The 16,247-nt window shown below is 39.5% G+C and overlaps 1 protein-coding gene across 1 annotated transcript; it reads left to right on the forward strand.

Moving 5' to 3' along the window:
- The first annotated feature begins 4,940 nt into the window (after positions 1-4,940).
- On the forward strand, positions 4,941-15,273 carry slc40a1 (solute carrier family 40 member 1). Its single transcript, XM_082507996.1, has 8 exons — positions 4,941-5,371; positions 5,480-5,547; positions 5,830-5,989; positions 6,378-6,493; positions 11,594-11,720; positions 12,080-12,325; positions 12,423-13,058; positions 13,839-15,273. The coding sequence occupies exons 1-8, from the start codon at positions 5,338-5,340 to the stop codon at positions 14,153-14,155; spliced, it is 1,704 nt and encodes a 567-aa protein (XP_082364122.1). The 5' UTR covers positions 4,941-5,337; the 3' UTR covers positions 14,156-15,273.
- Positions 15,274-16,247: the final 974 nt, after the last annotated feature.

Consider the following 16,247-nt stretch of genomic DNA (forward strand, 5'->3'; position numbering starts at 1 on the left):
CACAGGACCTCCCGGGGGGTGGCATCTTCAGGGGGATCCCCTTTGGGTCTTCTGGAATGCAGGGTGGTGCTCTAGGGCCAAAAACTGTAGTTCCTTTAGTGGCCACTTGAGACTTCCTCCATAAATTAGTCAAGTCCCATAGACTCCCAACTCTACAGCAGAAATAAACAAGTTTACAACCTGCTACAAAAAACAGTTTTGGTCTATCTGATTAGTTTCACCCTCCATAATAAGCTTTTAGTAGGTTAATATTTTTCAAAGTCATCCAGCTAGATTTCGATAAGGCTCAAAGTTAGAGCTGTGTCCAGTTTGATTGAGGAATGTGCTGAGACAAGGAGCCGTAGCCAACTGCTTTATCTTCTCTGAGTTACTGAAATATACCTCTCCATCATGGCCTGTTTGCAGTTTATTAATTGCATCAATATCAAAGCCCTCTCACTCTTTGACTTGTGTTTGCAAGGGTTCGTTTCACCCCCTTGTCTATATTCAGTCTTTATTTTTATACAATTAAAGTTCATTGAGCTGCAGCAGCTTTGTGCAATACTGTACTAGTGTTATCTGATACCTTAGGTCTCCATAGACTTCCAACTCAAGAAAACAAACATGGAGAAGGAAAAAATACAAACATGAATGCTGAGTCCAAAACTAAAGTGTGGCGTCAGAGTGGCTGCTGGTGACACTGGTGGTAGGTACGACGTTTTTGTTATGTTCCTCGAGCTGTTTTAAGGTGCAGGCGGACACATTGTCCTGTGGGAGGAGACCACAGACATGCAGCGGTGCTATTTCCATACAAGTGCAGAGTTAGTCTGAAACAAATTTTAGGTGGACAGTGCTTGTCTAAGTAATATCCAAATGAAAGTCAGGTGTCTTGTCAGGATCATGACAAGAAGATCAATGTCAATAGTTTTAATGAAGCATACAAAAAATGTATAAAACCTTTAACCTCTTATCAGATGCTAAGTAAGCACATTTTCAGGAACTGGAAATTGTGATGTTTATTATTTTAGTACTACCGTTCATCTATTATTAACTTTTCCATTGGGTGTTCCAAAAAGGTGGAAAGTCCAGTGAGAGCATTGTATTTATATAATCCTAAGCAGGACACCGATAACCTGGTAAATTAATATCTTATTCACATTTCTTCTAAGTGGAAGGTGCTCGTATTAACAAGGATAAGATAATAAAATTATTAACAAATTACACAGCTTGCAGAAAGTTAAAAAAAAAAAACCCATCCACTTCTAGTTAGCAACTTTTAAAACCACGAATTAACAGTTTGCATCACAGACAACTCAAATATTAGATTTAAAGAGGTCATGAACCAGATTACATCTTAGCTTGGTACAGTGGATTTCTGGTTTTATATTTCTGCTCAGGTTAAGCTGTATCATTGAATGTAGAATTGTGCTTTGGAGCAGTTTTGCAACCTTTGGACAGATCCAACTCAGGCATCTGCTCTTTGATTTCTCTTGGAAATCCAGCCTTGAATAAACTTTTCTCATGCCTATAAATAAGCAGGAAATGAGTGACCATCTCCTGCTTATACTACTTTACCCAGTGCAATAATATTTATGAAAGGAAGAAGATGAAGATCATTAAAACACATCACAAGCATTTTGGACATCGTAAACAATACTTTAGTGCCAAATTAGACGTGAATGCTCACCTATAAAGAATTCTGGAGATGCATTTGTTTTTATGCATCACAAAGCTGCAGTTTTTCTTTCTACACTCCAGAATGTGATGCAACCGGTCGTCAGATTTTAGAGTAATTTTGCAACAAGGATTTAAGTAACCAACAGAACTGCAATGAGATCCTCCCACAAAGAGCAAAGAGGCTCTGCTTTGTCACATGTCATTTTGATGGACTGCGTTCAGTGTGTTTGTGGGTGTTTTTGACCTTGAGACAGATTAGGAGCTTCACAGAGTCCATTTTTGTTTTCATGCTTAAGCTTTCGTAACACCGCAGGGCTGAGGTGGTAAAACTGGAAGGTTTAGTTGAGTTTGTGCAAAGTTTTGTGTTGCAAATGGATAAAAACAACAGCTCTAAATTTGCATCAAACCCAACAAAAGTAAAGCACTTGATCTTTGTGGTATAATATGAAAGCCACATAGAACCTGCCCCCACAGGACCGAGCACAATACAGGGCTGTATGTGTGGGTATTATTCACTGGAGTGTGCTAAAAAAAACCTCAAAAAACCTAAACTGTGTCACTGGAGAGCAGTCATGATGTTTCAGTGAGGGTCTCACTCAGCTGATCAGAGTTCATACAATGTGCAGTTAAAAGAGACATACATGCAGGTGTTCACTGAGTGTTTATTGCGGCCCGAGGAGGCTTCATCCATGCAAGCTGTAATTACAGCTGTAATACTGTTCTGTTGACAAAGTGCACGAATGCAAGTCATCCGAATGTGCACTATGTACACAAGTTTTACCTCCAAACTCACCTGCAGCAGCAAGCAGGAGGTAAACAGCTCCACTAGGTCAGCGCAATAACCAAAAGTTTCTTTTGTATGTGGTATCACGTGGGCAGAAAACGCTCCATTAATCTTTAACCTTTGATATAACTCTGCTCTCCCTTGGTCTTTGGCTTTTCTCTGATTCAATTTAAAAGAAAGAATGGCATGCAAAAGAATCATACTAGATCTAAAACTTTTAACATATTTTCACAAAAGAATACTTATACTTCAATGAAGCACTAATAATATTTGGAAACGGTACAAATGTGTAGGTCACACATGCGTCATGGTGTTTTAATGCATCAGTTAAAATTTATGTAAGTGTTTTAAAGCATTTAAATGCCTTGTATATACAATATGTAACTTTAAATACCATAGACTGCATATCAAAGATGGCCAAAGAAATTGTGACATCATAATGTTGAGCAAAGTCCAGGGTGAACATTTTCACCTTCACTATGTTCCCGTTTTGAAACCAGATGTCACAAGCTACATGCGTGCAGAGAATTGTTAATCACATGCTGAAGCAAACTGTGGTTTATGCTTCTTTCAGACTCCAATAAAAAACACAATTTACAAAGTGAACTTCATGTTCCACTTCATGTGGGACTGCTGAACTATACAACCAGAGGAGTCGCCCTCTGCTGGCCATTAACAGAAAATCATGTTTAAGGGACTTCCACATTGGATTCTGGATCTGTGAACAACTTATAAAATCTGTGTTGTAGAAGCAAGTCTTGCCACTCATTCAGTTATCTAAATTAACTTTATTGAGGTCACCAGAACATAAAATTGTTATAATGACATATATGTCATATAAAAAAAACACATGCTTAAACAGTTTGTTGACTTTTACGCTTTCACCACCATCTTTGCTGATGCAGAACTTTCCAGTATGTTTTATTTCTAATCCTTTCAACTATATTTTAACTGTATTTTAATATCTATTAAAATATGCTTTGGGGTTGTCTACCATATCAGATCAGAAGCTGGCAAGTGGTTGCTGGTGGTTGTTGGTACTATCAGTCACACAGAAGGTGCTGCTCCAAAAACATCCTTATGATTGCAGATTGTTGCTGTTCGTTGTACTTTGAATGGAAGATGCAGAACTGTCTACAACACCCTCCAACTAATAGTAAAATTGAAATAAAACTTTTAAAAGTGCAAAAAACATTCACCTTCAAAGTAAAAGTTGTGCCTCTGTGTTCCAGACATGTTTCAAAAGGTGGTGCTTTTATTTTGAAGACGGATTTTCTCTGTTTGTGCTTTTGTTGCATTTTTCACAGTTTCATAGATGTTTGGAGAGACTTTGGTGAGTGTTTGCAGTCGGTGTCTTCCATGCAAATTACGGTCGACTGCTGCAATCTGCTAGAGAAGAAAGCGATTGCAAAGATTTTTGTGGTGCAGCAATTTGCACTTCTTTGTGACTAATTTCAGCAACCTCAAGCAACCACAGAGAAACTGGTTGAGGAATACAGATTTTTCCCTGGCAACCAGTTTTGGCAAATGGTCACAGCAAAAATGGCAGATAATTGGTTAGTGGTCACTTCAATCTAAAACTTCAACAGGCCTTGATATTCTCCTGATTTTCTTTCGGCTGTTCTCTTTAGGGGTCACCACAGCGGATCATCTCCCTCCATCTTAACCTATCCCTAGCACCTTCCTCTGTGACACAACCCCCCTGCATCTTTGAACCTCCTCTGTGGTCTTCCTCTTCCTTGCTAGGCAGTTCTATATTCATTGTAATCCATTTTCAATAAATTAAATTGAGTTTAATTTATATAGCACCAATTTAGAACAACAGTGGCCTCAATCTGCTTTATAATCTAAAGACCCTACAATATTAGACAGAAACCCCAACAATCAGACGACCCCCTATGGTCAGACAGTTGGCGACAGTGGGAAGGAAAAACTCCTTTTTAACAGGAAGAAACCTGCAGAACCCCCGCAAGGAGGGAAAGCCTTATATTCAACACATTTATTACTATTCACATTTTTTTAATTGTCTTTCAAAATATTTAAGATAAAAACATTGTTAATGTATTTTTTAGCTAACAATTTTAACTGTCATGCATGCTATTAGCTAATAATTTCAATTTCGTGTCCATTATAGTTACCCAACAGTTTAATTTCCTTATTTATATCTTTATTATTTTTCTTAAATGTCTGTATAAAACTTAAATTTCTTTTCAATAATAATGATCATCATCATCATCATAATAATAATAATAATAATAATAATAATAACAAGAATAACAAGAATAACAATAATAGTAAATAATCATGCATGTTGCTAGGAGGTAAACAAGTGGAGGAGGGGAGCATTTAAAACCGAAGCTCACCTTTGTGAGAGGAACCGGAGGGTTTAACTGTAACAAGGTAACAATGACACCATTTTCTGCTCCTATAGTGCATTTTTTTCTTTTTCTTCTTTTTTTTTTTCTTTAAGTAGGCAGGACCGCGTCTGTTTTTGACACAGGGGTAAAGAAAGGGCAGTCACGTGACCGCGCGGGGTATATTCGAGGCGGGTCGTAAACAGAGCAGCAGCAGCTGCGGAGAGCAGAGCCGAGCAGACAGTCCACAGGAGCCCAGCTGACAGGAGCTCGTCTCCCGGTTTCGTGTCCCTGCGACCCACCCGGCCTTTCGGGCTATAAAATCATTTCTTTCCAACTTCAGCTACAGTGATAGCTAAGTTTGGAGAGGAGAAAAAGGGAGAAACGCCGTGTCTTCTTTTGTTTTTTCCGGTTATTGTGTCAGTTAGGTGCAGAGGTAGTCGGAGTCGACCTCCTTTTGCATTACAAAAGGGGATCTAGCAGAAAAGAGAGAATATATATTAGACATATCAAGCCGGTTGTTTCTATCTGAAGAGCTTTAAAATGGATAACTCTGGAACTAAAAAGACGTGCATGGGTGAGTTGTTTTTCTGTTGCAGGAGAAATTACTGAATATTTCCCAGGAGAGGAGCCTGAGTGTCACAGATGGGTATCGAACACCAGCTGTAACATGTTTTCTCCACAGAGTCCACCCGAGACTTCTTCACCTCGGCCAAATTTCTCATCTACATGGGCCACGCTCTGTCAACATGGGTGAGCACACACTGTTTATAACCAGCATTGTATTATAACCATGCTCATGTCCATCTAACTGACATCACACAGTAAATGTATGCATGTTCACCTTGATGACTATATTTATTTGTGGCCATCCAGTGTTAAATCAAACCTAATGCGTTATTAGTTTTGTTATTGCTGTTTTATATGTCATTACAACTGTGCAAACTCACTTATTTTTGCACCTGCAGCTAGCCACACAGTACTCTATATACAAATAGCTTTAAATATCTGAATATCTGAATTTAAATTCCTCAGGGTGACCGGATGTGGAACTTCGCTGTGGCAGTTTTCCTGGTGGAGCTGTACGGGAACAGCCTGCTGCTCACTGCCGTGTATGGGCTGGTGGTGGCTGGCTCGGTGCTCCTGCTGGGAGCCATCATCGGGGACTGGGTGGACAAAAACCCCAGGCTTAAAGGTAAGTTTAATCTGGGTTATGTGTGGCACTTTTTGGCTCAGTTTGGTGGGCTTGAATTGGGTTTCTGGCAGTTCTTTTTGCTGGTCAGATGTCACAACACCTCTGACATTTGGCCCATATAAGGGCCAGGACCTGTAGCTTGCCCTGAGTCAACACCGTCAGCCAAGGACAAAGAAAACTGTAAATAGTTACTGCAGTCTGGGATGTAAAACCAGGTGTTTGACTGTGAACATGAATTCCCTTGAACACAGACATTTAACAGTTAAACTGGAAAATAATTACACAGAAGAATTTGGCAAAGACATGAAATGAGCTTCTTTGCACCATAATGAATGTGTTGTGTCTGATCAGATCTCTGTCCCTAATGCCTGTCGTGGTCTTTCCACAGTGGCCCAGACTTCGCTGCTGGTCCAGAACAGTTGTGTCATCGCGTGCGGGGTCCTCCTCATGCTTGTTTTCCAGTTCAAAGACCAGCTCACGGAGCTCTACAATGGATGGATTCTGGTAAGATCCCCTGTCCTGTTTCAACCTGTTTTGGTGGGGATTTGCACTGAAAGCATTTTTACCTCCTTTCTTTAAGCTGAGGTTGAAACGTTCCTACTTTCACTCACTGATGCGAGTTCCCCTGTCAGTGTGATTTATGGAGTGAGCACAGCTTATCCACAGAGGATTGCAACAGCTCCACTAGAATTTTTTAATGTTCATTTGAACTCAAGTTAATCATCTTGAAATCATAAACTTATTATAAGCAAATCGATGAACAAAATCTGTAGAATTTACACTTGAGTATTTAATGCTTTAGTGGTTTTTTTTAAAGCAGTAGAAAGAGCCTGTTTCTAAAATATTTGTGGGTGTAACCTGTCTTATCAAACGACTATCAGGACACAGCCTGAAGTGGACTCCCACAGATACTTACTGAAGCATCAAAAATAGTAAAAAAAAAATTTAATAGAAAATTTAAAAAGAAAGAGGCCTATCAGATAATTTATTCTAATGCAAACTAAAAGCACCTATTCACTTCAATATATCAAATAATTCAAACACAGTTAACAGCGGAAAAACAGTAAAATGTGAAAGTGAAAATGAGTAATACACATAATTAGTTTGTAGTACACCAATCAATTATTTAGATATTTAAACTTTTTTTCTTTCAAATCTAATCCGGTGTACACATGACTGCTGATGAGTACAAATTTCTCTCTAACAGACTGAACTTCTGTTTTTATAATAAATAAGAAATCAATAATTCCTCATTTAAGTTTCCTCTTTCTCTCTGCTCATGATTTCAAGGGAAAGACCCAACAGTTAACACCAAAGCAAGTTAAAATTTCAAGACATAGCAGTATTCATATTTGCAAAACTCTTTCTATTGTCATCAGTTCCTCCTTAAAATAAATAACGCCGCTCTTGAGGCAGTTGGACAAAACATGGCACTTGAACTGAGTTTACATGAAGTTTATTCTGAATAAAATCAGTCAAATCCGAGAAAGGTTCCCATAGTTCAGTGAACCTTGGGAACCTTACATTCATACATTCATACTATGAATATTTTCTAGGCCCTCAGAGTACACAGGAGTGGGCCCGTTTTCACTCTGTTAAATGAGTTTTATCCCAAATTTCTAATCCCTCATAACTTTTATAAGTACCAATGATATTCACATTAAAGTTCTGTTAAAAACTGTACCTGGATCAGGTAGCACTACTCATGTCCGTTAAACCATTGGTGCTCATTTAAGGGAACAAGGTAGGTCTGAAAAATTAATTAAGGCCTTTATTTTACACAACTGAAGTACTTGTAAATTACACCATCACGTAGCAGCTTTTGTCTTCTTCAGGATGTAACTTGAAGAAGCGAAAGCTGATAAGCTTTGGTGATAAGCTGCTACGTGTTTCATAGCAAATCCAGCACCTTGTACTACGAAAGAGTTTATCATACAAAGCTGGTTATCACCTCAGACCTGCACGTTCACATGATCATATGACTCGTCCAGAGAAAGCAATCCCTATGAGTGTCACCTACTCCAGTCAGAGACATTATCACATTATGATCAAATGGTGATCACAAATCTCTAAAAAACATTTTTTTTTAAATATAACAGCAAAACGCAACATTGTTGTTAAAAAGAAACAGTTAATGCAGAAAACCATTATTCTGATCTTTAGTGTACAGAGCAGTAAAATAAAAATTTTAATTACACTTAATTATTTTCTGGCTGAGGCTGAGGGTTTTTTTTTCCTGCTGTGGAGTCTTTACTATTTAAGGGTTTGAGAGTAAAGATTAAATACAAAATCAATATTCAAATGTAGTTTACACATTAGATATGATGTCAGCAATTAAAGTGGAGGTGTCCTGGTTATGATCAAATGTTAACGATTAAAGTAAAATAAAATTGTTGTAGAGTTTTGATTGCCAACAGATAAAAAAAACAAAATGAAATAAAGTTGCGTCAAAAGATCTATATTTATCAGGGAAACACAAAGACATTAAAATGCTCCTATTCTCCTCGTAATGAAATCTTTTAGGAATGGTGATGCTGTTTTCTGAAGATTGGTCAGTAGGAGTTAATTTCATACCTGTTGGTTTTCATCTGAAACTTAACGTGCTCTGGAGCAGGTTACCATGGCACGTTAAGACGTAAATCACCTTCATAGTACTGTACAAAAATGAGATTTTTTCCTTAGATTGTGACACTTGGAGTGGCTGTGAAGTTGACTTATTTTTAGTTTTAACAGAGTTTTTCAGCCCTGAAAATTTCAGATGTATATCTCGTTTGATTATGAAGGTATGAGGGCTCAAAATATTGGAAAAATCCAAAAATTTGAATACAGGTTCAGCAACTCTGAAAACATTCAAAGTGTGCTGGTAAAGATTTGCTTTGGATCAATTAAATAAACTAAGATTGAAATAATTAGCTGATTCTGAAGGAGTCATGTGGAGGATTACTCAGATTTATTTATTTATTAATGCATTGATCCAAGAGTGTCCACATAAACTTCTCTGTAGCTAAATCTGTACCTGACTTCAGTTTTTCTCCCTGAATGCAGATGTGAAGCATTACAGTTAAAAAGTGAAACACTTCCAGGAGAAAGTCAGCAATGACTTTCTCTAAAGTTTGATTTCACTTCAAGACGAATCTTGAATCTTGAGTAAAGGGGGTTAGAAAACAAGTAGATTCTCAAGCCTGCAGTAGATTTAACATACGAGTACATACATACTACAACAGGAAAGCTACTGGGGACCAGGTGTTTCAGTTATTTCTTTTTTACACTTGTTGAGCTATGTGACTAAACAGGAGCTCCCTCACTGATCTCCGCGATCCAGAGATCCAGAACTGCAAACTGTTCAAGTTTCCATTCATCACAGGAGACGGGTTTGGGTGTCGGGTTGAAACACAGAAGCCCTCCAGCGTTGTTCTTTTGTGTTTGAAGTATCTGTGGGAAAATGGGGCTATTTCTCTAGCGGTCAGAGAGTTCAGAGGGCTGGCTGTTGTCGGAGTGCTGGTGGAGGTGGTGAGAGACTGGTGAAACAGGAGATTTAGTGTCTTGCTGAACGCTGTGCAGTCAGCAGGTTGTTCAAGGCCAGTCACATGACACAGAGAGAAATGTGGCTGGGCCTGCTGAAGCATTTCTGTTTTTTTATTGTTTCTATACTGACCAGAGCAGCTGTGTGAAAATGCATGCACAGACCCACAAACAGAGTCTGCTTCAGAAAAATGTGCAGTTTCTGCTGAAATTTTTAATTTTAACTAATGATATAGATTTTTTTTTCAACAGGAAGTTATTGATTTGACACGTAGTGGGAACGGTTGACATTTGATTTCATTCTTAAAGAGCTAATCAGGTCGGATTTTGAGAGTTAGAAAAAGTTGAGAAACTCATGTTCCCTTTACCCTTGACACCTTCTGTTGAGGGATCTGGTCCATGCTTTGCAGCCAGTTAAAATGACCCACGTAATTTATGTTTAGCCTCATCGTATCTTTAATAATTACTCTGGTGGTGTTTCCCCTCGGTAGACTGCTTAGTGGGTCCGGGTGATGCCCCCCCCCCCAGGTTAGTCAGGACTAGCTTCCCTGTCATCAGACTTAGACATTTGGGGTCAGTTGGTGTCTATTCAGTATGTTTTTAGATGATTGAACACTTGCTGGGAAGCTTTTTCTGCCCTTCAGTCAGCTCTAGCCTCTATCTTTTGTTCTCCCGTCTCATATTTCCTACTGCCCCTCCCCCCTTAAACCGTCACAGCAGAAACAAACATGACCATAAATGACTGCAAAATGGAGAGTATAACCCTGTGATAAAATTTCACAAAGGCACAAAAATTAGGCAAGCTAGATAAATAAAAACATGCATATTGAATCTTTTTTAAAAATATATTTATCTGTTCCCTTGGCTAAACTGTGCAGCTGTACTGGAACAGGAATGACTACTTTGGACCCCTCCTCCACCCTAGAAACAACTCCTTTTTAAGTCAAAGGTCAAATCAGTATGGATCAATACAGATCCATCAGTGATGAAACATAAATGTCTCTTCTAATGGGAGATTTTGTCCCAGTATTTTAAATGGGAAACATGGAAAAGGGGACCATAGCCCAGAAAAAAATCGGTGAAATTCAGTGATTTAAAGGGATGACAGGTAAAATAAAGCTTAAGACTGCGCTGTCCAACAGATCGAGAAATTAAGTTAATGGTGTTAATTCTTTCATTGGAAATCCAAAGAGTTGGAGAATCAGTGCTAAAGCTGGCTCTAGCTATCCTCTAAAAAGCAACAGTGGACTCATGTGTACTTTCTCTGACACTCCAACCAAACCCCGTATTGGATTTAGATTCAACCACATGCTAAATAGGCAGATTTTCATAAACCAGAACATGCCACGAGGTACACATCAAGCTTGGGACTGCAGGCTTTTCTTTTTGGGTGTTCCAAAAAAGATGTTAACCTGAACTCGAACCTGAATTCTTGATGGGTTTATGGATGACCTTGTAAATGTTAAACGTTAAATAAAAATCATAATCTAAAATAATAATATATTATTTTAGAATATATAAAATAATCATGCTTTAGTTGAAGGCAGCTGGACTCCTTTTAGGTGTTTCATGTCATCTGAAAGGCTGAGGAGTTGCAGGTGTTTATCTTCTTATAGGGCTGTGATCTTGGAAATTGTCAAGACACGCCCAGACGTGTGAGGACGTTTGTGAGTCATTAAGGTCACAGTGGTGGAGGTGTGAATGGCAGCTCAGTTGCCTAGGAAGGGATCTCAAGATTGTTTTACAGGTAACTGATAGCTGGTGACATAGGCCACCAGTTCGGTTCAAGGATAGCCGCTCCAGTTGAACCTAAATTGTCTCCTTTTTTCCTCTGAGTTTGTTGGTCTTGAGGAGATTGTGTAAATCAACATAACTCAAATATGTGTTCATCGAAAAGGACTGAACTGTGTAGCTTTGTGGCTTAATACTGAGGTTTTTGGACTACAATGGAATTCGATGACATGAGGGAGTTAGATCTATCCGATTCTTAGTTTTTCATGTTTCATGGGAGTATTTGTCATTTTATCACACAAAGTCAGTCCAAATATAAAACTACTGTTACATTTTTTTAATCATTTTCAGACAACTTGCTACATCCTGGTCATCACCATCGCCAACATTGCCAACCTTGCCAGCACGGCCATGTCCATTACCATCCAGAGAGACTGGGTGGTTGTTGTAGCAGGTCAGGACAGCAGCAAGTTGGCAGGTAGGTGTTTGCTATCGACTGGTGGCTTATCTTCAGATGTAGGCCTCATATGATCTGTTATCAGGTCATATGTTCAGCTGGGAGGACTTTGAACCCCGGATGCTGACTCGCTCACATTTCTTTTTCTTTTTTTTTATGTCACTGCAGTTTTCCATTCATTGTGACAAGCTGCTAGAAAGATTTGGTCACATGGTGCACAACACTTTGAACTGGTTGACCCTTATCAATCCGCTTGTGCTAGTTCTTAGTTTATATTACTGTAAACACGAATTTTAAGACCATAATCAGCTTTTTTATATCAATGTGTTAAATTAGCTGTTAAACTAACTAGCTTCTACTTCCACTCCCTTGTCAAACAGATATGAATGCCACAGTGCGGATTATTGACCAGCTGACCAACATCCTGGCTCCCATGTTAGTGGGCCAGATTATGGCCTTTGGCTCTCATTTCGTTGGCTGTGGCTTCATCTCTGGCTGGAACCTGTGCTCCATGTGTGTGGAGTACGCACTGCTGTGGAAGGTCTACCAGAAGACGCCCGCACTGGCTGTGAAAGCTGGACAGAAGGAGCAGCAGCAGGAGCTCAAACAGCTCAGCCCTACAAAAGGTAAGTGCAGCATTATCTGTTTGTATCGTTGGGGAATAAAACTGACTGTGTTTTAGATTTGGTAATCGAGAACCTCCATTATTCTGCCCTTTGACAGATTTGGAGAATGGCCAGAGTCCCGAGGAGTCATCTCAGCCACTTATGAACGAAACCTCCGTTGTTGCCAAGTCTGACTCTCCCAAACAGCGCAGCTGTTGCTACCAGATGGCTGAACCCGTGCGCACCTTCAAGGCCGGCTGGGTGGCCTACTACAACCAGAACATCTTCTTCGCCGGCCTTTCACTGGCCTTTCTTTACATGACGGTGCTGGGCTTTGACTGCATCACCACAGGCTACGCCTACACACAGGGCCTCAATGGCTCGGTGCTCAGTCTGCTGATGGGAGCCTCGGCCATCTCGGGCATCTGCGGCACCGTCGCCTTCACTTGGGTTCGCAAGAAGTGTGGCCTGATCCGCACTGGCTTCATCTCCGGCATGGCCCAGCTCTCCTGCCTCATACTGTGTGTCATCTCAGTCTTCGCTCCTGGAAGCCCCTTCGACCTCAGCGTCTCACCCTTCCAGGACCTCTACACCCATCTGATTGGAGAGAAGACCCTGCCTGAAGCTGTCCACAGCCTGACCGGTGGAAACATCACTATGCCTACTACTGCCGCACCAACCCAAGAGCTGCCACCTATGCAGTCCTACATGTCTGTTAGTCTGCTGTTTGCTGGCGTAATTGCTGCTAGAGTTGGTGAGTGAAGTAGTTTATTTTTTTTCCCAATCTGGGAATACTTGCTGTATTTTAGATGCGGTGCAGAGATTTACCAAAATGGATTAGTACGCCAGCTATTAGTGGCCGAGTCCAGATGGAGAAGAATACGTCTGAAATCAGGAGTCAGTGGACGTTTGGAGAATTTTAAAGGCTTAAAAAACATTGTTAGTTTTGACTTGCATCTCTCTCTTATTTCGACTGTACTTTTATGCTACACTATTGTATTTCAAGTCGTGCAACAACAGGGTCGGTCATACTGTTGTTTGATAGGTCTTCCAAACAAAATTTCTATAAAAACACCTGCTGGAGATGATCAGTGTAGGGCCAGAAGCAGTTATTAAGTGGACTCCAGGGAAGGTCTCACTGCACATTATAGTCATAACACTGGTAATAAAAAAGGTCCACGCACCCCAAAGTGCTGATGTCCATTTTCTTAGGTGTGTTTATTTTATTCGTTAGGAAATTGGAGTGTTCAGGAACTGCTGCTCATGCTTTATTGGCATGTTCATTTCCTCTGACCAGATAGCAAATTTTCAAAATTATCACTTCCAGACAGGTGACTCAAGCAGCTTGACAAGTTGGACTGTTATATAACTTGTAAGAATGTCCCACAGGACCTCTGCAGTATCTGCAACCTTTGATGCCAGTAATATTGCCTCATTATTCCTAGTAGAGCTACTGTTGAGTACTGAAGCGGTTTTATTATGGATATAAAAAGATTATTAGAGCTGACTGTTGATCTTTGCCTCTGCCCTGCAGGTCTGTGGTCTTTTGACCTGACAGTGACCCAGCTCATCCAGGAGAATGTGATCGAGTCAGAGCGAGGTGTGATCAACGGCGTCCAGAATTCCATGAATTACCTCTTAGACCTTCTGCACTTCATCATGGTGATTCTGGCCCCAAACCCAGAGGCCTTTGGCCTTCTGGTCATCATCTCTGTCTCCTTTGTGGCCATGGGCCATATGATGTACTTTCGGTTTGCCTTCAGGAGCCTGGGCAACCGCCTCTTCCTCTGCTGCTCGCCGGAGCAGAAGGTGGAGGCAGTTGACAATCCTTCACTTCCTACCACCGTCTAATCCCATTAAAGAGACTCTGTCCTGGGTACATACATCTCAAACCTTACACTAGCCCTGCATCTTATTTATCTCACTAACATCTTAGCTTGTAGCTGGCAGAGTGCTAACGTAAAGCGTAGACAACATGCTATCGGTAGCCATTAACCATTAGCAGTAGCAGAGGAGTAGAAAGTGTTAGAAAGTAGTGAAAGTTTAGATAATGCAGGGGTTTCTGTAGCGTTTTCAGTCTGGGAGTCAGATGAGCGCCTCAGCCATACACCTATGGATCCACGCTCCTTAACACATGCATGCGCTGTCCAACAGGGGTCCATCGCTTCTGGGTGCTGTTGGAGAAATCATGGACAGTGCAGTGTAAAATCCTCTCCACCTAACAGCCCGCATGTAGCTGTAAAGATGTCTAAAAGGTGCTTCAGCAAAAAAAGGGCAGAATGAGAGAGAAATCTCATAGAGGAAGCTGAGATCCTGACAGTCAGGACGCCACTCGGGTTGCCTCTCAGTTTGGGTTCGTTGGTGCTGTTGCTGCATCCGCTCACTGTTCTCTCATAGACTTCTTTCTGTGCTGGCTTACATATATATATACGTGTGTGTGATGAGCAGGTTGTGGATACTTTTTATTTAACCAAACAGAAAACTGGGATCTTGTCTCTTTAATGTGTGGTGTTGAGCATTTAGCTGTGTTTATTCAGGAAATGCAGGCGGTGGTTTTTGTAATGACTGTATCATCAGTATTGTGTTGTGTGCTTGCAGTTGTGCCATATGAAACACAAACATCCTATGCACCCTTATCAATAGCTCGCAGTTACCAAAGTTAAAGTCCATACATGGCTTAAAAGGAAGTGAGGGAAACCAGTTTTGGCTGTCTAAGCATTCCAAATATACACAATATTTTGCATCCAGTGAAAATCTTACTGTATCTGAACCCACTTGTAGATTGTATCTAATCTTTTTTTTCTGGTAGTTTACAATTATATGAAGATGTGTTAGGGCCGTTCTAGGATTGTGGTGAATTTTTGTGGAAAGAAACTCCAAGACTAAAAAGCTGTAAAATCACACTAAAACAAATATGAATATACAAAAACACAAAAGTGCCAGAAAACGGACATCACTTACGAGGAAAAGAGAGAAAAAAAAGTTGTAAATTTATGGGAAATACAATTTTTGAGAAAGTTGTCTAGAAAAAAAGAGGTCATAAATATGTGAAAAAATTACAACTGCATAATAATCTTCTGCATAATCACAAATGCAGAAGAAAAGTCAAGATTTCCTGAGATTAAGTAATAAATTAGTCAAAGAAATTTAGGTATTCTTTGAGATTACAAAACTACCTCTTTAGTCTCTAAAATTTACATTTTAAAATTGTGAGAAGAAACTCTTAAAATTGCAAATTTATCAGAAAAAAAACAGTATTTTGACATTAAAGAAAAAATTCTTTATATTCTCTAAAATAAAAATAAATTTATTGTGTGTACTAGAAAAATATATTTTTTGAGAATTTAGTCATACATTTATGAAGATTACAATTGGACTCGAATGTGTTTAGTTTAGTTCTCTTAAAGAAGTTGTAAATTTATGATCTGGAAAAAATTTAAAATCTGGAAAAAGTCGTAATGATTCTGATTATAATGTTTTTAAGCTAAAATTAATGAGAAATTAAAACTCTTACAGAATATTAAGATATACAGTGTTGTATAGATTTACAACTTTAATAAAAAGAAGATATATCCAAGTTTCTTTCCAAATTTCTTTTTACATTTATTTTATTTCATTTTTTTCCCTCAGAATACCACCCTTACCTCCACAAGTTTTGTTTTTTGTTTTTTAAAACTTGAACGGCTCTAGCATGGATTCATATGAACATCTTAGTCTTTTGAGTTCTCTGGAGTGATTTTTTTCCAGTGATTGTCTATAACTCAGGCACTTTACGTGATTGACTTCTGTCTTTACACCTAATGCGTGATCAGGCATTAGTTCAATATGATTTTGCACAAATCTGAAGTCCCGACTTCACCCAAAACCCTCCGCACCATGCACAGTAATGCGTTCTCTCTTCAGATGTCGTTGTTTGGCGGGAGGGTACTACGGCACATATTGC

Source organism: Aulonocara stuartgranti (genome assembly GCF_965226115.1).
Source record: "Aulonocara stuartgranti genome assembly, chromosome: 16".
NCBI classification, from domain to species: domain Eukaryota; kingdom Metazoa; phylum Chordata; class Actinopteri; order Cichliformes; family Cichlidae; genus Aulonocara; species Aulonocara stuartgranti.